The sequence below is a fragment of the Pelodiscus sinensis genome, chromosome 1 (assembly GCF_052426305.1).
Source record: "Pelodiscus sinensis isolate ZL-2025 chromosome 1, ASM5242630v1, whole genome shotgun sequence".
Lineage (NCBI taxonomy): Eukaryota > Metazoa > Chordata > Testudines > Trionychidae > Pelodiscus > Pelodiscus sinensis.
In genome coordinates this window covers 29,191,152-29,214,428 of record NC_143052.1, presented here as the reverse complement: position 1 = coordinate 29,214,428, position 23,277 = coordinate 29,191,152, and the positions used below count along the sequence as shown (strand labels likewise).

The following is a 23,277-nucleotide window of genomic DNA, read 5'->3' as shown; positions in this document are numbered from 1 at the left end:
TAAATATCTGAAACCATGACACTGATCATTTGAAAAATCCTAGGACTGTGAAATTGACCAAAATGGACAATGAATTCGGCAGAGCCACTGTCACAGGGTGGGGCACAACCCGTCCCTGTCTACACTAGGTGCTGAGTTGCCTCTCACCCTGTTAGTGAGCCGGGTGCATCCCCCCAGCGCAGGAGTGGCCCCGCTGAGCCGCACGGCCGCGTTATACACCTTTGCAACGGCCTGAAGGGACAAGCCTGCACTTCGCAAACACTAGGCTCGCCGGAGCGGCACAGACAAAGGCGAGGAGCGGAGCTGCTGGGGAACCGCTGCAACAGCAGCAGCTCCCCTGGGACTGGGCTGCAGCCGCGCCCCCCCCCCCCGCCGCCTCCTCCTCCAGCGCCTGCGTGGAGCCTCCCTCAGTCCCCCTCCGCGGAAAGTTTGTGCGCTGCGGGGCAGGGCTGGGAGCGAAGGCGCCGCGCGCTGGTTTCCTGCCGGACGCAGCACAGCGGCGGCTGGCCCCGGAGCGGCTCCCTCGCAGCGCAGCGGCTCCCCCCGTCCGTCCGCAGGCGATGGGCAGCCTCCAGGTGTACGCGGGCGCCCTGCTAGGTGAGCGGCGCTGCCGCGCCTGTGTCCTCAGCCAAGGGCAGCCGGGGCGGATCCTGCAGCCTCGCTCAGCTCAGCCGCGGGCCGGGATCGGGGGGTGGGTGCCCAGAGCCCGGCTACCGGGGGCCCCCGCCGGGGCTCCTGGCCGGTTCGGAGCAGCGCTGCCAGCTGGAGCGGTGGGTGTCCCGGGGCGGGGCTGGGACCCGGAGAGCCACTTCTGGGACACCCCCGGGCTGAGAGCCTCGGTCCCGGGGCGCCCCGCCGCCTGCCTCACCCGCCTGCCTCCCGCTCCCCGCAGGGCTGTGTGTCGCCGCCCTGGCTCAGGAGCCCGAGTACAGCTACGGGTGCGCCGAGGGCAGCTGCTACCCCGCCACCGGCGACCTGCTCATCGGCCGCGCCTCGAAGCTCGCCGCCAGCTCCACGTGCGGGCTGCAGCGGCCCGAGCCCTTCTGCATCGTGAGCCACCTCCAGGTGAGCCGGCGGCGGCGGGAGGGGCCGGGCTGCGCGGCTGGCGCTGGGCCGGCCGCGGGGGGGGGGGGGAGCCGCGCGCATCCCCGGGACCCCGCTTTGCGCGCACAGTTGCATCCGCCCGGCGCGTCCTACCCTCGGGTGTGGGGCTGCCGGGCTGGAAGGAAGCGCCTTTCCCAGGCAGCGGGAGCGCGGGGACAGGCTGTGCCTGCCTGGGAATGCCGTGCTGAGAGCGGACAAAGCCTCCCCCTCACCCGCTGGGGCTCTGCGCGTCTCCCGTTCCCCTGGCCCGCCAAACACTGAGCCAGATTCGGAGTCTTCCCTGCCCCCCAGCTCTGCAAAGCAGGGAGCACCCAGCAGGGCCATGAAACCCGTGAGCATCACCCAGCCTTCCCCCATCACTGCCACATCCCTAGACTGGCCAAAGCCGGGAAAATTCAGTAGGGAATCACCCCGACAGGACAGGGAGTGGTGTCTCTCCTTCTAACAACGAGGCATCTTTTGTGCTAGTCAGATAAGCATACTAGTTTCAGCTGAACTTCATTGGAAAATGTTCTTATATGCAATTTGGCCAACAGCAACTGCATCACTGAGAATTCGAAATAGCAACTGCTCCCTCACCCTAAATAACATATTGAGGGTTATACTAAATTGGAGGCTGTTACTTGGGGCCTATGCAATTGCTTTGGCCAGGTCTACACTAGACCTAGAAGGTCAGCTTAAGGTATGCAACTTACCTTAAATCAAGCTTGGTGCTGTCTTCATAGTGGGAAGCTGACCAGAACAAATATTCCCATCATCTTTCTTTACTCCTGGCCACTACAAGGAGTACTGGGTGCCTTCTGAGTTTGATTTAGTGGGTCTTTATTAGACCTGCTAAATCAAACTCCAGAAGATTGATCAGACAGTGCCAATTCTCCCCATAGTGAAGACATAATCTTACTCTTCTTAGGCCTAAGGATGTTCAGGACTAGTCAAGTATCTGATACACAAATGCTTATCGGATAGTCAGTCAACTATTCGATCCCCTCCCCCCCCATGTCTCTTTCAGCAAGGAAGGGGGGGGATACTTCAAAGTGGCAGCGCCGCACAGCTGAGCCCGAGTTCAGCTGTGCGGTGCTGCCCCTTTGAATGTTGCTTTGGTGTTTCAAAGCAGCAGTGCCGCACATAGCCTGGGATCAGCTGGGGACTGCCCACCTGATCCTGGGCTCCCCGTGGCATTTCTGCAGAACCCAGGATCAGCTGGGGAGTCCCCAGCTGTCTCCGGATTCTGGGGAAATGCCGCAAGGAACCCAAAGTCACCTGGGGACTCCCCAGCTGATCCCAGGTTCCACTGAAATGCTGCACGGAGCTCAGGATCAGCTGACCTCAGGCTCCACGTGACATTTCAGATTGGCAGCGCAACATGGAGTCTGGGGTCAGTGGGGACTCTGAGTCCCCTAACAATTCTCGGGCTCCGTGAGGGTGCTTCTGCTTTGAAATGCACAAGAACTCCCGCTGGGGATTCTTGTACATTTCAAAGCTGGCCCCTGTGCAGCCCGGAGTCAGTTGGACTTTCCACTGGCCCCAGGGGCTGCACAAGGAGGTCCACATTCCCAGCAGGGGCTCTTGTATGTTTCAAAGGAGGAATATGAAAGTGCCTATTGACTCGTCAATGAAAATTCCATCGACTACTCAACTAGTAAATTAACCGCTAGTTAACATCCTTACTTAGGCCTAGTGTTACCACTATCAGTGAGTAGTACTGCTGAAAAAGATTGGGGGTCAGCATGGATCATATATTAAGTGTGAGTCAACAAAGGGATGCAGCAGTGAAAAAAGCTAATGTCATTCTGGGGTGTATGACACAGGTCTACTCAGCACTGTTGAATATTATGTTGAATTTTGGGTTTCACGCTCAAAGAAAGATGTGGGTAATATAAAAAGGGTCCAGAGGAGAGTGACAAAAATGATAAAAGGTTTAGAAAACCTGACCTATGAGGAAAGGTTTAAAATGGTCATGTGTAGTCTTGAGAAAAGATGAGGCAGGAGGGAGATGAGAGCTGTTAAGACAGTGACCAGTCAAGTGTTTGCAGCATAGAACATCTAGGTTAGGGTATGTCTACACTACCCTCCTAGTTCGAACTAGGAGGGTAATGTAGGCATACCGCACTTGCTAATGAAGCCCGGGATTTGAATTTCCCGGGCTTCATTAGCATAAGCGGGGAGCCGCCATTTTTAAATCCCCGCTGCTTCGAACCCCGTGCAGCGCAGCTACACGGGGCTCGAACTAGGTAGTTCGGACTAGGGTGCCTATTCCGAACTACCGGTACACCTCGTTTCACGAGGAGTAACGGTAGTTCGGAATAGGAACCTAGTCCGAACTACCTAGTTCGAGCCCCATGTAGCCGCGCTGCACGGGGTTCGAAGCAGCGGGGATTTAAAAATGGCGGCTCCCCGCTTATGCTAATGAAACCCGGGAAATTCAAATCCCGGGCTTCATTAGCAAGTGCGGTATGCATACATTACCCCGCTAGTTCGAACTAGCGGGGTAGTGTAGACATACCCTTAGATAGGAGGAAAACATTTCCAAGAGTAAAGATAGTACAGTATGGGAGTAGGTGGAATCTGCTTAAATACAGGTAAGACAGACATTTTCCTGCTTCATTGTAGGAGAATGGGCTAGATGATCTCTCAAGGTTTCCTCTACCCCTAGATTTCCCTTAGTCTGTGATTTGGAGGCAGTATATTAACATGTTTAATTATTTGCACCCAAGTGTACTTAGACATTTAGACTCAATTTAACTTGATAAGTTAAGAAAGAATGTGGCACAGGGAGTTCAATTATACTATTCCAGGCTTGTACAGAGCTGTCTAGACTACTTCCTGAATCAAAATCAGTCTGTAATTATAGTATAAATTCTGGCATTTAGGGTGGGGGTAGTTAAATCTATGTCTAGAAAAACAAGGCAAGTAAAAGTCCTTTCTTTCCTGGTTCTTCTCTTTACATAGAAAATATGATTTTTTTAATATGTGAAAAATAGTTTAGCACACTCCATATTTCCAAGACACAAGGGAATTTGGCTATATGTAAAAAAAGGGGGGGGGGAGGATAAATGGAGCTATATTACAGTTGAAAATCAATAAACAATCTCAACCTCAGTTTATAATGTCAAAAACACTAACCCAAATTCTGTGATCCTATGTCGAGCAAAACTCCCCAAGAAAGCAATGGGAGTCTCGTTCTATTCAGTACCGTAGAATCTAACCCATTCAGGGCCTAAGGATTTGTTCCATTTGATACAAAATGGCTCAAGGTAGTAAAGTTCACAGCAGACTTTGAAGAGCTTCAAAGGGATCTTACAAAATCGGGTGGGTAAGTAACAAAATGGCACATGAAATTCAATGTTGATTAATTAAAAGTAATGCATATTGGAAATCATAATCCCAACTACAGGCGGTCCCCGGGTTACATGGATCCGACTTACATCGGATCCCTACTTACAAACGAGGTGAGGCAACCCTGCACTAGCTGCTTCCCCCCAGCAGACCAGGGAGACGCGAAGCTAGCGCCCTCCTCCCCAGCAGATGAGGGAGACACAGAGCGGCTTTTCTTAGCAGACACCTCAGCTTGAGAATAAAGGACTGAGGGAAGTGAGGTGTGGGAGAATAAAACTGAGCTCTGGAGAAATGTTTGGCTAGAGTTTCCCCTACAATATGTACCAGTTCCGACTTACATACAAATTCAACTTAAGAACAAACCTACAGTCCCTATCTTGTACGTAACCCTGGGACTGCCTGTATTCCTATAAAATGATGGAGTTTAAATTAGCTGTTAGCACTCAAGAGTGAGATTTTGAAGTCATTGTTGGTAATTCTCTCAGAATATCCACTCAATGTGCAGCAACAGTCAAACCAGTGAACAGAATGTTGGGAATCATCAAGAAAGGAATATATAATAAGACAGAAAATATTATATCGTCTCGATATAAATCCTTGGTATGTCTGCATCTTGAATACTGTATGTAAGTGTGCTCCCTTCATCTCACAACAGCTGCCATATGAGGAGTGATTAATAAGACTGGGACTTTTCAGCCTGGAAAAGAGATAGCTAAGGGGGGATATGGCAGTGGTTTATTCAATCATGAGTGGTCTGGAAAAAGTAAATAAGGAAAAGTTATTTACACCTTCCCAGATCATAAGAACTAGGGATCACCAAATAAAATTAATAGGCACAGGTTTAAAATAAAGAAAAGGAAATATTTCTTCACACAATGCATGGTCAACCTGTGGAAATCCCTGCCAGAACATGTTCAGAAGATCTAGACTTTAACAAGGTTCAGAAAAGAACTAGATACATTCATGGAGGATAGGTCCCTCAATGGATATATTCAGATGGACAGGGATGTTGTCCTTAGCCTTTGTTTGTCAATGTCTGGGAATGAGTGACACGGGATGGATGACTTGATGATTATCTGTTCTGTTCATTCCTGCTGGGGCACCTCGCATTGGCCACTGTCAGAAGACAGGATACTGGGCTATATGGACCTTTGGTCTGACGTAGAATGGCCATTCTTATGTTCTTATGCTTCTTAGTATAGTTGAACCAGAGATTAAAGTGGCCCAGAACGCTGTATCAATAAGAAGTGGCCACTGGTAGGAGCCCATACATAGTTGATGTTGAAGTGCTGCCACACCCTACTTCCAGGGGCACCAGCGGGAGTATAGGGGTAAAAGAGGCAGCTGTCCTGAGTGGCCCATGCGGTAAATCACTGAAGGGCTAACTTGGAGAGACTGTCCCAAGCCCCACCCCTTCTGCAGGCTCAGAGCCTGGCCTCTGTATGTTAAGATTTTTAAATTACTTTTACCCTGAGTTGAACAAAAATGCAGCTCATTTAGCTAATAAAGCATGCTCAGCACTTTGCAGGATTGGGCCCCAATATGGCTATAGAGTAATTTCTGAAAAAACTTTCAAATATTCCCTTATTTTTATTCTTGTCATTACATATTCTGAGTCAGAAATGTATTCTTGATAGTTTTTGTTCCTCCCTACTTCCCATTCAAAGGTGCAGAGTCTGGCAGAAAAGACATGGTTAGAGGTGGAATAGTGAAAGACCCTACCCCCCCCCCCCCACCACCACCACCACTTTCCCTGGCAAAAACAGGATTTGAGGATGCTCAGAAATTTTGAGTAAACCTTTAGGGATTTATCGTTCTCCCATTTAAATAACTGACAACTTTTACCCTGATTTCACTGGTGACAGGATAAGGTCTGTATTTGGGACCCCTAATTGGGCTGATTTGGAAGTGCTCATTTTGATTAAACTCGGAGAGCTGGTAGGTAAGCTCCCATGGGAAGCAAGACTAAGAGGAAAAACAACTGAAGAGAGTGGGCAGTTTTTTAAAAGGGACATTATTAAGGGCCCAAAAGCAAACTATTCCACTATGTAGGAAAGTATAGCAGGAGATCACCTTGGATCAACCAGGAGATCTTACATGATTTAAAAATAAAAAAGGAGTCATATAAAAAGTGGAAACTAGGTAAAATTACAAAGGATAAATGAATATAAGCAAACACAGGTATGCAGGGACGAGATTAGAAAGGCAAAGGCACAAAACAAGCTAAATCTATCTAGAGACATAAAGGACAAGAAGAAGACATTCTACAAATACCTTAGAAGCAAGAGAAAGACCAAGGACAGGGTAGGCCCATTGCTTGGTGAAGAGGGAGAAACTACAGGAAATTTGGAAATGGCAGAGGTACTTAATGACGTCTTTATTTTGGTTTTCACCAATAAGTTTGATATAGTGAATGCTAGTGGAAATGGGGTAGGTTTAAAAGTTAAAATAAAAAAAAGAACAGGTTAAAAATTACTTACAAAAGTTAGAGATCTTCAAGTCACCAGGGCCTGATGAAATGCATCCTAGAATACTCAAGAAACTGATAGAGGAGGTATCTGAGCCTTTATCTAACATCTTTGAAAAATCATGGAAGATGGGAGAGATTCCAGAAGACTGGAAAAGGGCAAATATAGTGCCCATCTATAAAAAGGGAAATAACAACCCAGGAAACTACAGGCTAGTCAGTTTAACTTCTGTGCCAGGGAAGATAATGGAGCAAGTAATTAAGGAATCCATCTGCAAACACCTGGAAGATAATAAGGTGATAGGTAACAGCCAGCATGGATTTGTAAAGAACAAAGCATGTCAAACCAATCTGATAGCTTTCTTTGATAGGATAATGAGTCTTGTGGATAAGGCAGAAGCAGTGGACGTGGAATACCTAGACTTTAGTAAGGCGTTTCATACGGTCTTGCATGACCTTCTTATCAATAAACTAGGGAAATACAACCTAGATGGGGCTACTATAAAGTGGATGCATAACTGGCTGGATAACCATTCTCCGAAAGTAGTTATTAACAGTTCATAATCATGCTGGAAGGGCATAACAAGTGGGGTTCTGCAGGGGTCAGTTTGGGGACCAGTTCTGTTCAATATCTTCATCAATGATTTAGATGATGGCATAGAGTACACTTACTAATTTTGCAGATGATACCAAGCTGGGAGGGGTTGTATATGCTTTGGAGGATAGAGTCATAATTCAAAATGATCTGGACAAACTAGAGAACTGGCCTGAGGTAAACAGGATGAAGTTGAATAAAGACAAATGCAAAGTGCTCCACTTAGGAAGGAACAATCCGTTCCACACATTCAGAATGGGAAGTGATTGTCTAGGAAGGAGGTACTGCTGAAGGGATTTAGGGGTCACAGTGGACCACAAGCTAAATGTGAGTCAATGGTGTGACTGGTTACGTCTAGACTACATCTCTGTTGGCAGAGGGATGTAAATTAAGCACTTTGAAAGTGCAAATGAAGCGGGGATTTAAATATCCCATGCTTCATTTGCATAATCAAATAATGGCCGTCTCTCGAAAAAGCACTATTTTGAAATTGACTCTTTCAAAAACAGGGCACGTCCAGATTGCGGTTTCAATTTCAAAATAGTGCTTTTTCAAAAGAGCGCCATTATGTGTTTATGCAAATGAAGCACTAGATATTTAAATCCCCGCTTCATTTGCACTTTCAAAGTGCTTCATTTACATCCCTCTGCTGACAAAAGGATGTAGTCTAGACTTAGCCTCACGGTTGCAAAAAAAGCAAACATAATTCTGGGTTGCATTAACAGGAGTGTTGTAAGCAAGAGACATGAGACGTCATTCTTCCGCTCTACTCTGTGCTGAATAGGCCTCAATTGGAGTATTGTGTCCAGTTCTGGGCACTGCATTTCAAGAAAAATGTGGAGAAATTGGAGAAGGTCAAGAAAAGAGCAACAAGAATGATTAAAGGTCTAGAGCATGGGTTCCCAAACTGGGGTGTGTGAAGAAATTCCAGGGGGAGCACGAGGCCACCCAGCCCCCACCATCTAGTTGCTGCCCTGGTCAGTTCCCTTTTTTTTTTTTTCCCTCGAGAAGTTTTGCTGCTATTTTCTGTGTGTGTGTGTGAGGGTTTCTCAAAAAGAGCATGTGATGCCGAAAAGTTTGGGAACCACAAGAGAACATGAGCTATGAAGGAAGACTGAAAGAATTGGGCTTGTTTAGTTTGGAAAGGAGAAGACTGAGAGGGGACATGATAGTGGTTTTCAGGTATCTTAAAAGAGTGTCACAAGGAGGAGGGAGAAAAATTGTTCTCCTTGGCTCTGAGGATAGGACAAGAAGCAATGGACTTAAAGTATAGCAAGGGAGGTTTAGGTTGGACATTAGGAAGAACTTCCTAACTGTCAGGGTGGTTGAACAATGGAATGAATTGCCTAGGAAGGTTGCAGAATCTCCGTCACTGGAGATATTTAAGAGCAGGTTAGATAGACATCTATCATGCATGATCTACACAGTGCTTGGTCCTGCCATGAGGACAGGGGACTGGATTTAATGATCTCTCAAGGTCCTTTCCAGTTCCAGTATTCTATGATTACTTACACATTAGCCCGAAGAATGAAGATGATGGTGGAGTCATGCCTAAGGAATCCTGGGAATACACAGACCACAGAGGCTGGTCTTGATTTGCATGCTCATGGCAGAAATGACAAAAGGGCTTGTGGAGTATGAACTCTGTGACTGGGAACTTTGTGGAACAGCATCTCTTACTCTCTTCTAAAGCAACATCTCTAATGCTCGGATCCTTGACAGATGAGGTGCTGTTTTATTAAGAGCTGAGTGAATGTAGCCTCCACTCTGCCAACAGCATCATCTGTATCTGCCTACTTGCCAAGTTTTTGGACAGGCCCCATCATGTTTTTTTCCCATGCTGACCTTTATGCTTGGATGGAGTGCTCAGTAAAAAAAAAATCCACAATATCACCACATTATGCTCTTTTGAATTTTGCCTTAAAACCTACATGAACCACGATGCCCACATAGCGCTTGATAATAATTAGTGACCAGCAGCATATTTGATCTGTTTTACCATTCTTTACCTCAGGCACCCATATTGGTATTCCTATACATCAGTCTCTTGTCTTAATTTGGATGTAAATCCCTTTAGACAGGGAATGTTTCTGTTATGCCTATACAGTGTCTTGCATGCTCTATCGCAGTACACATCATATATATAGTAGCCCAGTGTCTGAGAATCTGTAATGCTGAAATGCTGGCTATTCCCTCTGGGTGGCCTGTGCTGCATGGTTGCTTGCTCCCCCACGGCAGCCTGGCTGAGCGGCGCAGAAGTCAGCTGAGTGCTGCGGCGGGAGAGGAAGGGGGGCAGGGTCTTACCATGAACGTCACCGCCCCGCCCCTCTTCACCTCCTGCCATGGCACTCGGCTGACTTCTATGCCACTCAGCCAGGCCACCACGGGGGAGCAAGTGGCGCAAGCGACCGTTTGGGCTCCACGGTGACCCAGGTGAGAGGCAGGAGGGTGAGGAGAGCTGAGAGAGAGGGGGAGGCAGTAGGAGGAGGACAGAGAGAGAGAGACGGAGCGAGAGACCAGAGGCTCAGGAGAGAAGACCAATGTGGAGGAGAGACCGGAAAATCCTGTTTTATGATGGGCTAATTGGCTAGTGAATAGATAATGGTTGTTATCTGTGATGCAGGATTATCCTGCTTTTTCTGTGGTGCAGGATTAGTCTCTATGGCCGTGGTCACCAACCCATCGATCACGATCAACCAGTCGATCGCAAGGCCTCAACCAGTCAACGTAAGGCGTTTGGGCACCCCCACTGCCCATTTTCCTCCCACCCCTGAGAAGCCCCACTACCTACTTCTAGTGTAGTGCCAACTTCCCGTGGGGTGGACGGAAGTCCTGTATGAAGCCCACGTCACTTCTGGGGGTTCTGGAAGTGCGTGGGCTGCTTCCCTCCTACAGCTCTGTTGCGTGCTGCGGGAGGGGGTGTTGGCCCTGGACGAGGAGTGCAGCGGCTTCCCTGCGCCGCACGTGCCGGAGGGATGAGTCAAGCGCAGGGGTTTCCCTGCGCCGTGGGAGCAGGGCTTGGCCCCGGGGTTTGGCCTGGGGAAGGCACCCGTGGGTGTTTGGTCATGCTGTGGGAGGGAGGGGGTTGTCTTGGCTGGGCCACGCCTCAGGAGGGGGGTTTGACCCCGAGGCAGGCGCCCATGGGGGTTGGCCGTGCTGCGGGGAGGGGGCGGGGTTGGCCGCGCCGCACCACGGGAGAGGCAGTTTGGCCCTGGGGCAGGCTCCCACGGGGGTTTGGCCCTGCCGCGGGAGAGGTGGTTTGGCCCCGGGGCAGGCTCCTGTGGGATTTTGGCCCACGTGGGAGAGGTGGTTTGGCCCCGGGGCAGGCTCCTGTGGGATTTTGGCCCACGTGGGAGAGGTGGTTTGGCCCCGGGGCAGGCTCCTGTGCGGTTTTGGTCCGCGTGGGAGAGGCGGTTTGGCCCCGGGGCAGGCTCCTGTGCGGTTTTGGCCCTGCCGCGGGAGAGGTGGTTTGGTCCCAGGGCAGGCTCCCGTGGGATTTCGGCCCGCGTGGGAGAGGCGGTTTGGCCCCGGGGCAGGCTCCTGTGGGGTTTTGGCTCTGCCGCGGGAGAGGTGGTTTGGCCCCGGGGCAGGCTCCCGCGGGGGTTTGGCTGCGCTGCAGGAGGCACGCACTGGCTTCCCTCAGGGCCGTGGGGTGGAAATCCTGGGAGGAGGCAATAGCAGGGGACTCGCTGCCCCCACTCTCCTCTGTTACCTCCCCCCTCTCCCCAGCTCCCTGTTCCCTCTCCCCACCCTCAGAAACCTGTTCCCACTGGCACCCTGTCCCCTTTCCCGTCCCCAGCCACAGAAACCTGTTCCCACTGGCACTCTGTCCAAACAGGTTCCCTGCCCTTCTCATAAATAAAGACAATGCAGAAACAGTATTTTATTTGAAAATGAAGCCTGGCCAACAAACCCCCAATTGGGGCCAATCTCCCATCTGGCCACAGCATCATGACACTCCTGCACTCCTCTTTGCCCCAGACCCTAAATCTCAGCCTATCTTATACCGGAACCCCCTGACCTGAGCCCCTCACATACCCCTGCCCAAATTCCTGAACCCTCAAATCCAGAAGTCTGTGGCTTACTTAGTACCCTAACCCTACATCTGATCGTAACACTGCCCGTCCTGGAACTCCATCCCCAAGCCAGCGTTCCCTTATCCACTTCCTCCTGCATCCAGATTTCCTCCCAGAGTTTGCACCTCTCACCCCTTCCCGCACCCAAATCCATCATTCCCACCCCGGAGCCTACACACCCTGTCTCAACCCAACGAGGATATGTTTAGACTGCAGGAGTTTTTCAGGATTCCGGAGATACCCCAGAAAAACGCTTCTGCATCCAGGGATGGGTTTGTTCTTCCACTTTTTAGTGGAAGAGCAAACAAGATCTTTCGGTCACCCCTATATTCCTCTTTCCATGAGGAATAAGGGGGCTTCCAAAAGAAGGGGTTTTTCTGACATTTGGTCAAGTCTAGATAGGCCAAATGTTGGAAAAACTTCTTCCTACAGAAGAATTGGGGGGAGAGGGGGAAGCAGCAGTGTAAGGGTTGGGGATAGGAAGTGATGGAGAGGAGGTGAATATAGAGGGCGGGGCTTCAAGGAAGGGGTGGGGCTTCAAGGAAGGGGCGGGGCGGTAGATCTTGGCTTGGTCTGTCATTTAAAAAGTGATCTTGGGTGTAAAAATGTTGGAGACCACTGCTCTATGGCTTGGTCCATGCTACCGGGAGCTATCAATTGAAGTTACGCATCTTTAGCTTCTTGAATAGCGTAGCTGAATTCAGCATATTTAGATCAACTTACCACAGTGTCTTCACCATGGCAAGTCAACAGCTGATGTTCTCCTGTCAATTCTGCTTGCGCCTGTCATTCCAGTGGAGTGCTGGAGTAGATGGGAGAGTGATTGGCCGTCAATTTATCGCATCTATACTAGACATGATAAATCGACTCCCATTGGATCGATTGCTGCCATCTATCCATTCGGTAGTGGAGACCCACGATTTTAAACAGGTGCATGCAGCCCCAAGTTCACAAGTTAGGGTTGCATTTGTGCTTATAAGCACAAATTTTCTCAACCTAAGTGCATTCTTGAAAATGTGGATTTGTAAAATTCCACCCTACTAAATAGGATGTACACTAAATCTTTACAGGAGACTTTGAGATGCACAGGGCTTTGTCCAGGATATCTCTAATAACAACCACTATTTCACAGAGTGTTGGAACTTGTTTTCTGAGTGTTTCAGCATAAATCAGTTTAAATCAGTTTAATAGTTTTCTGTAAACATTAATATTTACTTACTAGAAGACTTAGCTAGCATTGCTTGGATCCTTGAAGGGGGTAGGAGGCTGGGAGTGTTGAGAAAGCAGGAGTCAAGGGGTGGGGTTGCAGGAGTCAGTATATGGAGTTGGGAGGTGCTTTTCCTCAAGGGTGGTGGTGGGGCCCTTGCTGCTCCCCTTTCTGTTTGATGAGAAACAATCACATTCCATGCACATGCTATTGTCCTGTCATAACCAAATTCTGACCTTGCTTTAAGTTATGATAAAAGGATGCTGCATACCGAATTTGGTGGTAGTAGCGCTTATCGTTCAGGAGAAGTTCTTGAACAAACATACTCATGGATGGACACACAGACAGATGTACAAACTCTTTCAGATATAATGTAGATGAATTGTGCTAGGGAGTAATTGTTCCCAGGGATAGTCCCTGGAATTAGTTTTAAGTAAAAACATACTTCCAATAAAACTAAAAGCATATTGAATTTCTGTCATATTTTTCCCTTTGTCCTTCAATTTACATTGAGTAAATATGCTATTTTTAAAGGGAAAAAAAATCTTGTGGATTAATTCTACAAAAGGCACAAAGAGCCAAATATAACACTAAAACCAAATATGTTTATCGTCAAGGAACAACTATTCCACTTTTTGATACAACAGCCAATGCTAAGACTAATAAGTTAAATGTCTTCTTATTTCAGGAGGACAAAAAATGTTTCACATGCGATTCTCGGTACCCCTTTCATGAGACTCTCAACACTGATAGCCATCGTATTGAAAATGTGGTCACAACGTTTGCTCCAAACCGCCTCAAGCTGTGGTGGCAGTCAGAAAATGGTATGTAGTTCGCCTGGGGATTGTTGCTAGTGAGCATAATTGGCCACCCTTGATTGATTTAAATGTTCTAGTGTCTCTTGTTATTTGAAGGGTTGTCTGCCTAGTTGTTAGTGCTGCATAGGGCATTAGTGTTTTAAGCACAGGTCCTTTGATAAATTCTTTGATTTATACCTGAGTGGTGCTTTATTATAAACAAAGTCTTATGGACTTTAAGAGTTCTGGAAAAAGTATAAGATAAATCTTTAAGAATCTCTTATTAAGGTTTTAAAAAATATATAGAATTTGTGTATTATGTCCAAATTGATTGTGTTTAGTGGAATGAGCAGGGCTCGACAATTAGGGCAATCTACTCGCTCGTGGCAAGTAGATTTTAGCCCGGCACGGCACCACTGTGCAATCAGCACATGTGCAAACCACACGGTTGGTGAGCAGGGCTCGCCGCCGCTTGTCAAGCCCTGGGAATGAGCATCTCAATACAGAATAGCTGTAACAGCTGTCCAGTGTTGTTGGCATAGCATGACTATCAGTGGATGGAGGCAGTGCAGTTAGAGGGTCCACTGCTCCAGCTGTTGTCACTCAGGTACCTTGAGGTTGGTCCAGCTCATGCCAGGTGCTGGACAGGACTCCTACAGCATAAAGCCTCTGCCCCACAGGAGAAGTGGAAAATGAAGGCCACTCTCTCACTATCCCCTTGCTGCTCTGCACAGACGTATTCATCTGCCAACAATACACATGAACAAAGCAAGCAAATAATCAAAGCAAATGAAAACCACACACATTAGTTTCATGGGCTCCCCTCACCCCTACTTCTTTCCAGGATAGCACACTCCTTCTTTACTTTTGCAGCCTGCCTGAATTTCCTCAAGAAAGGCCTTCTGATCCTAAAGTTTCTGAGATTGCCTTCCATGCTCATTTTTGTAAAGGGTTTGTATCTTGGCAAATATGTTAGCAAAGATTCTTATTGCAATTTAACAAACACTGTGACGTTTTGAAAAACTTTTATTAGCCCACTAAAAAGAAGAGTTTATATGATGCCTTTTTTAACAAGGGAGTTTAATCCAGCTATCTTTCTCCAGTGTTGCTAGTTTAGCATTCCAGATAACTCATGTTTTTTGCAATAGACTTGGCAATCTACCAACAGAAAAGTTTTAGCTCATAAGGTCATGCAAATGTCACTCAAAAGTAAACAACAAATGATTCTTTCTCCATGTAGGCATAAAGCATCAAGGATCATTATATTACTATGAGTTCCACTTAAAATTATAGCTGTTTAAAAATTAGAAAGTGCCATACTTGGGTTATTCTACTTGCCTTCCTCCCTCCCCCTTTAAATCATCTTATTTGTTTTTTATGCTACAAACTAGAATATAATCAGTTTCCAGCTGTTCAAGAATTCTTTTCACGTGCGTCAAATAATTGTTAGCGTTATCCTCCTTCTGTATATAGTCCTAAAATTTTGATCATTTGTAGATCGACAACTTGAAAAAAAATCTCTTTCTTGATGCTGTTAAGCGGAAAGCTTTCATTAGTGAATGAGGAGACCTGAACAGTCAATCTCTGTAAAATTTGACCTTTCATTTGAAAAAACAATTGTAGGCTTCTATCCCTCATGGTTTCAAAATAATCTTTCAACTCTGAACCCTTGCAGTACAATCTCTGATTGTGTGGACAAAGGGCTCTTATACCTCTGCGGCAGCCCATAGTTTCTCCAGGCAGCCTCTGGGTGAAATTAACAAGAGTCTGCTGGGTTTCACTGCAGATATTCAGGATGTTGTGGGCAGGTGTGAAACTAACCAGAACAATGGCAGTTTTATGATACAGTAGAAAACCCCAGAGTTATGAACACCAGCATTAGGAACTGCCCAATCAATCACACGCCTCATTTGGAACTGGAAGGACGCAATCGAGCAGCAGCAGAGATGGGTGAGAAGGGGAGGGAAAGAAAATACAGGTCAGTCCTATGTTAAATTTCTAAAAAAGGGAAAGTTTTTAAAATAAGGATTTGACAAGCAAGGAAAGTTTGTGCTGTTTCATCTAAATGTTCAGATAATGTAAACTTTTAAAAGAACAACCATAATGTTTTGTTCAGTTATGAACAACCTGTCTTCCAGAGGTGTTTGTAACACTAAAGTTCTACTGTACCACTCTGGAAGCTTCGTGCTCCATCTGAGGCAGAGAGGGGGTATATATGGCTGAGGCAAATTTGGAAAATGGGCTGGGGGGAAAATAGCAAAGGCAACTTCATTACCTTGGGATAGCCACGGGACCGTGAGGTTGAGATCTAGGAAGAGAGAGGGTATGTCTACACTTGCCCCCTAGTTTGAACTAGGGAGGAAAACGAAGCATACCGAAGTTGCAAATCAAGCACGGGATTTAAATATCCCACGCTTGATTAGCATATTTGCGGCCGGTCGCCCGATGTAACTTGCCACATATAGACGCGGTAGTCTGATTTAAATCCCTTCCCTAGAATTAACTGGTACTCCTCATGCAATGTTAATTCGAGGGAAGGGTTTTAAATCGGACTACCAGCTATGTGCGGCAAGTTACATCGGGCAACCGGCCGTGAATATGCTAATCAAGTGCGGGATATTTAAATCCCACGCTTGATTTGCAACTTCGGTATGCTTCGTTTTCCTCCCTAGTTCAAACTATGAGGCAAGTGTAGACATACCCTAGAGAGAGGAGAGAATTCCCATCCAACAAGCCAAGAGGTTGGGTGGGTCTTACAACTAGACAGACCCAGTGCCAGAGGCTAATACTAGAAATGGAGCCCTTAGGCAGTGTCCAGTATCACCGCTATGGTATGAATTCCATCACCCTCCTGTATCAGCAGCTGAGGGAAGAGGCAGGGCTTCTTATCAGGCATTAGAAGGGCAGCCGCTTCCAGTCCCACAGCTATCTTTATGAATCCACCTCTGTCTAGCAGCCTTAGTTTTCTTATGCAAACCAATATAAGGTTAAGCCAGGCTCATGCTTTGGGTGTATGTTGATTAACATACCAGGCCTGAAAGAATCCCCCAGTTCCCTCTATTATACAGCATTGCCTAAGTGGCTATAAGTGAAATCAACATCCACATCTGGGGCTTGGGGAAGTTTGTTGATACTAGTTGAGTTAATCCAGGCTCTTTCCTGGACAGCGAAGCTGCCTCCTCACACACCCATGTTACTAGGCAGAAAGCCATTTGCCAATTTCCAGATTACCTTTGCATGAGCTCTCAGCAGTCCAGCTCCTTGCAGAAAGAATATGATTCATTTCCATTGCACTTCAGGCCTTTCTGCACATGCAGAGGGAAGTGCAGGCCAGGACTTCATCCTTAGTGAACTGTAGAGTTTGCCAGACTGAATCTGCAATGTGTGTAACCACGTGTGTCAGTCACTTAACCGTCACATGTTTCAGTTTCTCATATGTGAAATGGTGTGATGACACTGGAATAACACAAGTACTGGGATAAAGTGAAATACAGTAATTCCTCATATAACACTATAGATATGTTTCAGAAAATGATCGTGTTAACTGAAAATGTGTTATGCAGGGTCAATTTTCCCATTGAAAATAATGGAAAAGGTGGGGGTTGCGTTTCAAGCGGTGGTGTCTGTTTGGACCGGGACATAAGGTTGGGGGAGAAAGGGGACTGGGTTACAGCAGGGAGGGGAGGTGTTTGGCTCTGGGGAAGGGAAGGAGAGGACAGGGGAAGGGGATTGGGTTGGGAGTATGCCCATGTGACGGGTCTGCGGGGACCCGCATTGCGTCCAGCGAGGGGGGGGTGGGCGGGGAATGGTGCAGCAAGCAGCGAACCCTCCGTTGCTTTGCAGGAATGTGGGGGAAGCCCTGCATAGCCACCGGCAATGGGCCGGCTGGGGAAATCGTATTATTCCGGGGACAGTCATGTAATTCAAAAAATGTTTCTTAAAAAAAAACATCGTGCTATCGTGAAAACCTGTTACGTAGGCACATGTTAAATGAGGAATTACTGTATACTAAATGTCATGCAGACAAAGTACATGTACAGCAGCGTATAAGAAATTATATCTCCAATTAGCAATCCATGTAATGTGATGTTTAGGAAATTTGCAAACACTGTGTCTTCACAGCAATTCCCTAATGTTTGTGACCGTGCTAATCATACATTGTTCTACAGGTTGAACCTCCCTAGTCTGGCATCCTCAGGACCTGACTGGTCCTAAATCAGGGAATTTGCTAGACCAGGGAAGGTCCCTGCCGCATCCCCTCAGCGCTGTCAGCTCTGGGAGGGGGTGGGAGTCCCTTACTACTCCCAGCCCCAGCCAGCCCTGCTGCTGCTGCCCCGGCCCCACACTACTGATGGTCTGACCCCAACCCCACAGCTGCAGGCTGTCAGGGGCTACTCCTGGCTCCGGCCCTGGTCCCACTGCTGTGGGCTGGTGGGGACTGATTCTGGTCTTAGTCCTGCTGCCAAGGGCTCCTGGGGACTGTCGAGGGCTCCGGCTCTGCAGTAGCCTGGAGGCTCCATGCTTCCACAGGCTGCCAGAGGCTCTGGCCCCACCCCTGCGCTGCCACAGACTGCTGGGGTTGCCGTTGGCCCTGGTCCCACTGCTGAGGGCTCGAACTCCTGGACTGTGACGGTGCCCCTGAGCTTCTGTGGGCTTCCTGTGGCTCTTTCTCTGGCCTCGCATTATCACTGGCTGTTAAGTGCCCAGTCCTGTGCTGAGGGTGCTGCCCTGGACCTGGTCTCAGTGTTGCAGGCTAGCAGGAGCTGCTGCTGGCTCCAGCCCCACTGCTGTGGGCTGCTCAGAGCTGTTTCCGATTTTTGCCCCATCCTGCTGCTTGATCCTGGCCCTGCTTTTGGATAACCCTCCTGCCGCTAGGCTACTGGGCTCTATCCAGGAACACCCATGGTTGTGCTGGACCACAGATGTTTCCAGACCAGAGACTGCTGGTTTTGGGAGGTGCAACCTGTATTGCAACATAACAGCTAAAGTCAAGAAAATGGTTCTTAGTGCTTAATGGTCCTTAAAGAATGAGGGTCCCTTAGGAAAATTATGTTAAATGCTGAGAAATGTTCCTGCTTATTGTAGAATTTCCTTTTTCTGCCTTCTTTAGGTTTGGAAAATGTAACTCTCCAGCTGGATCTGGAAGCTGAATTCCATTTTACTCATCTCATTATGACCTTCAAGGTAAAGAATCCATAGCATTCTCACAAATCACAACCCAGAGCACTGTATAATGTAACATCTGTCATAGAGGGCAGTTGAGGGCTTAACTGGTTATTTAGACTAAGATATAATGTTCCAGTTTTGAAGATACAGGCTTTCATTAAAAATGCTATTGTTATTGGAATGCAGAGGAGATGGACTTTGTAAAATCTGTTACAATTTTTCAAATTTTTAATCTTTGAATACATGGATAAGTTTCTGCTTTGAATAAATCCAAAATGCATAAAATATAAGGAGAGTAAAGCTCTCTTCTATTGCTCACTTATAATTTTATATTTGGGCTTTTGTACCAAAAATGGTACTGTGGGGTCTTGCCATGTTTTTAGACATCAAGATTGTGGAAGTGTGTGCAAAAACTGTGGTTTTGTGTTTGTTTGTTTTGCTTTCTGAATGTTGTTCATATGTTACAAGATTATTGTTGAAATCAACTTAGCACAAGGCATGTTTTTTTAGCAATCATTTTCACTTGGCAAATGAAAACTTCTTCAAGAGGAATGAACATCTGTGCCTTTGTTTCCTTCCAAACAGATGTCCTGGAATTACAGATTATGTACCATATGTCTCAAAGTATATTATATTTTGGAGGCGTTAGTAGTGACTCCCTTGTTCATTGTAGTCTCTGAATTGTACATGCTAACTTTCTTGGACAACTCAATACTCTGTGTTCTGGGCTCTGCCTCAGACGCACACCTCTGCTTCCACCACAACCCGTCATGTGTTGCTCTCCCACTGGCTGGTCCCCTGCCATGACTCCATATTTCCTTACCAAGCATGGCTTCTAAACACTGGGAAGGATAAATGTATGCCTGTGTTAGGATTTAAAAACTGATTATGGTAGGGATCTGTTGGGCCATGGCAAAAGATGGAAAGAGAAATTTAGTAAGGAAGCAGGACTGGATTGGAACAGGAGGGAAGAGGATTACTCGTTAGTCTATGCACAGAGGATTGTGGACAAGACTGAGAGTGGCTGGAGGAAGAATGCAGCAGTGCCACAGGCTGCAGGCCTATGTGAAGAGCATAGTAAGGAGCCTTAGGTTCTAAGATCTTTGGGAAGGCATTGTCTTTTTGTTTTGGTTTTTTACAGTGCCTAACATAATGGGGCTCTGGGCCAATACAGGTAGAGCACAGATACAATTTTTTTCTGTATTTGCAAAAATGAGCCCGTGGACATCCACGGGTTTGCAGAGTCCTAAATAGAGGTGTTCCTAGGTGCTAATACAACATAATTGATGGCTATTCATGTGAATGGCCATCATCAATGATACTTCTTTAAAAGCCTGGAAAAAGCCCTCAAAAACTTGGTTAATTTTGAATTAAGGCTGCTTCATACTCAAATGCAAAACATTATTCCGACCTTGTGCCTTTTTTGTGGAAAATACTGAAATAGACCTTTTTAATGCTGCACATATACACCTGTTGGTTTGATGTCATAGTCTGGCTGAGGTCAGAGTAAAGGGTTTGTGTTTGGGTGTGATTGTGAAGGATTAAATGTGTGCATTGTAAGTGCTCCTGAGTTTGAAGTGGAAGTTTGTTTCCTGTATGGTCGAGGCTGTGGAGAGAGTTTGGGTGTTAGGGCATGCAGTCTGAGATTGGTGTGGATGTGAATGTTCATTTCAGTATCTTGATTTTTAGTAATTGATTTGATGGGATTTTCACTTGAGCAATTTTAGCTCTGAAATGATCAAATTTTAGTTTGTAGGACACAAGTTTGTAATGTGACTATTAGTTTCAGATAAGTAGTAATACACTTTTATAATTGTGACAGAAATAGTTTAGCATTTGGCTTTTGGAAGTTTTTGCCTACATATGTTAACCAAATTAAACGTGCGGATTAGTGCAAGCCATATCTTAAACTAATATTTGAGTTTTTAAATTCAGTTTATATTGTGAATGGTCCTAATCTCTCAAAGCTTTCTAAATTGAGATGTATGTCTTTAGCCTAATTATAATTAATTTAATTGTTTGAAATGCTTGTAGGTAAGGAGAAAAACTATTTGGAAAAAATAAAGGCTTAGATTGTGTCAGACCATGTCAATGTTAGTTAAAGCAGAGTCATTATGGATTCTGGGAGTGGATCTGATAAAACTGGCTGAGAATGAACTTCTCAACTTGGTGGAGAAAAGACCAGCTTCAGTTACCTATTCAACCATTAAGACAATTGTTAGAGCATTAAGAAAGATAAAGCAGACAGATACCAGAGACAGGTGGAAAAATCTTACTGTTGTTCTCTCTGGGTGTGTCTAGACTATAGGGTTTTGTCGACAAAAGTGGACTTTTGTCGACAAAACTATACCTGCGTCCACACTACCGCTGAGTTCTGTTGACATAACGTTGACAGAACTCAGCAGTTTTGTCGACGCGGGTAAACCTCATTTCACGAGGCATAACGCCTTCTGTCGACAGAGTTCTGTCGACAGAAAGCGTTATTGCATGTAAACTGTCCTTGCGTCTACACTGCCATGTCGACAAAGCAGCTTGCTTTGTCGACAGAACTGAATGTAGTGTAGACGCTCTTTGTCGACAGAAGCTTTGTCGACAGTATTTGTCGACAAAACTTCTGTCGACAAAACCCTGTAGTCTTGACGTACCCTCTGTGTGACTGGACAAGAGACCAAGGACAAGGAAAGATGTACAACTGAATTCCCCACATTGTGCTCAGTTTTTTCCAGCTCTTCCTTGTGTAATAGGAAATGAGGGGCCTACATTAGATCTTCTTGTGATCCTGGACTGACTGGGAAAATAAAGGAGGAGCTACAGTAACTGGGAAATCTGCACTTTCTTCACTGACCATAAAAAATTCTCCATGTTTTTGGTGTCTCATCTTTATTTTAAATAGAATCTGAAGTCTTAGTAGCTTACAATATGCTGAGTTTGCTTGTTGTATTATGAATATGTTTAAGTGAAGACGAACCTATGTTTACTAAATATAATAATCATTCTAAAGATACACTCTGATTTGATGATGCATGAGTCAAATGAAGGGTTGGCCATAATCTGTCTCCAAAGACACTGTGCAGTAGCAGTAGTAAAAAGAAAATTGGGAGAAAAAATAAAAAATGTTATTCTACAGAAAATGTCTTGGAATCCAGGAACAATATACCTTCACTTGCTGTTCTTTGTGGATTTTTTAAAAGGCCTTTCGCCCAGCTGCAATGCTAATAGAAAGATCATCTGATTTTGGAAAAACCTGGCAAGTATATAGATACTTCGCATATGACTGTGAAAACTCCTTCCCTGGTGTTTCTGCTGGACCCATGAAGAAAGTAGATGATATCATTTGTGATTCCCGATATTCTGACATTGAACCTTCAACTGAGGGAGAGGTTGGAAGTTATTTTTGTATATAACGAAGAGTTTTCTCTGCATAGTTCAAGATCTCTTATTTTAAGGTTGAGTCTTTCATTTTTCAATTTTTCTTTAGGTCATATATCGTGCCTTAGATCCAGCTTTTAGAATTGAAGACCCATATAGTCCAAGAATTCAAAGTACGTACATGGTTACTTTTCTTTTGAATTCTAACTCTTTTTTTTCATTTAACACAACACCAGTGCTGACAAATCATGACTTTTTTGTTATGAGTCTCATTACATCTGATGTCTGTCGTAAGGGTTTAGCTCCTGGTGTTGTGGGATTGTGTGAGAATCTCCGCTCCCATTAAAAAGAAATAAAAGGGGTGTGTAATTCTAAACCTCACACTTTCAGAGAAAATTTGCCCCCCCCAAGAAATCCAAATGTGTGTGTGTGTGTGTGTGTGTGTGTGTATTTAAATCTTGTGTTTTAGTTGAAGATCAAGACTTTTTTGGGTCTGATGCGTGACTCTTGAGGTGGCGATATAGAGTGCCTGCCCACCTGAGTTCCCCCAAGCTGTACAGCTTCCCATTAAGCCCTGCTCAGGGCTGCTGCCAGGAGAAAGATCTCTCCCCAAGCCCTGAAGCTGCTGGGAGGAGGGGTAGGAGGTGCCTCTCCCCACTGGCCTCAGTGTGGAGCTCCCATGGTCAGGGGGAAGGGACCCCTCCTCTCTGATCCCACCAGGGAGCCGCCTAGTTAAGCCTGAGCCCCAACCCTCTGCCCCACTTTGAGCCTCCCTCAGCCTTGAGCTGCCTCCTGCACACAAAGCCCTCATTCCCGGCCCCACCCCAAGTCTGTACCCCCTCCTGCATCCCAACCCCCAGCCTAGAGCCTGCACCTCCTCCTGCATATCAGCCCCCAAATCTGAGCCCCTCCCCAAACCTGGAGGCCTCTCCTGCTCCCCAAACACCTCTCCCCCAGCAATAGCCCTGGCATCTCAATCCTCTGCTCCAGTCCTGAGCTCCCTTCCCCATTCAGAACCCTTTGGCCTCACTCCCGCCACATGAATTTTGTTATGTGCACCAACCATACTGGTGCACGTAGAAACATTTATTCTGCTCAGGGGTGGGAAAAATTAGAGGGAACACTGCTGCCCACAGAGATCTGATTGTAGGATTAATTCC

The 23,277-nt window shown here is 46.5% G+C and overlaps 1 protein-coding gene across 1 annotated transcript in view; it reads left to right on the top strand.

The window, feature by feature from the left end:
- The first annotated feature begins 399 nt into the window (after positions 1-399).
- The window catches only part of LAMB1 (laminin subunit beta 1), a 92,023-nt gene continuing 69,145 nt past the window's right edge, over positions 400-23,277 (top strand). Inside the window, exons 1-6 of the mRNA XM_075927255.2 lie at positions 400-597; positions 893-1,065; positions 13,474-13,609; positions 18,693-18,766; positions 21,940-22,128; positions 22,227-22,290. Of these exons, the coding sequence (XP_075783370.2) occupies positions 561-597; positions 893-1,065; positions 13,474-13,609; positions 18,693-18,766; positions 21,940-22,128; positions 22,227-22,290 (673 nt within the window). The 5' untranslated portion in view covers positions 400-560. The remainder of the gene's footprint in view (positions 598-892; positions 1,066-13,473; positions 13,610-18,692; positions 18,767-21,939; positions 22,129-22,226; positions 22,291-23,277) is intronic.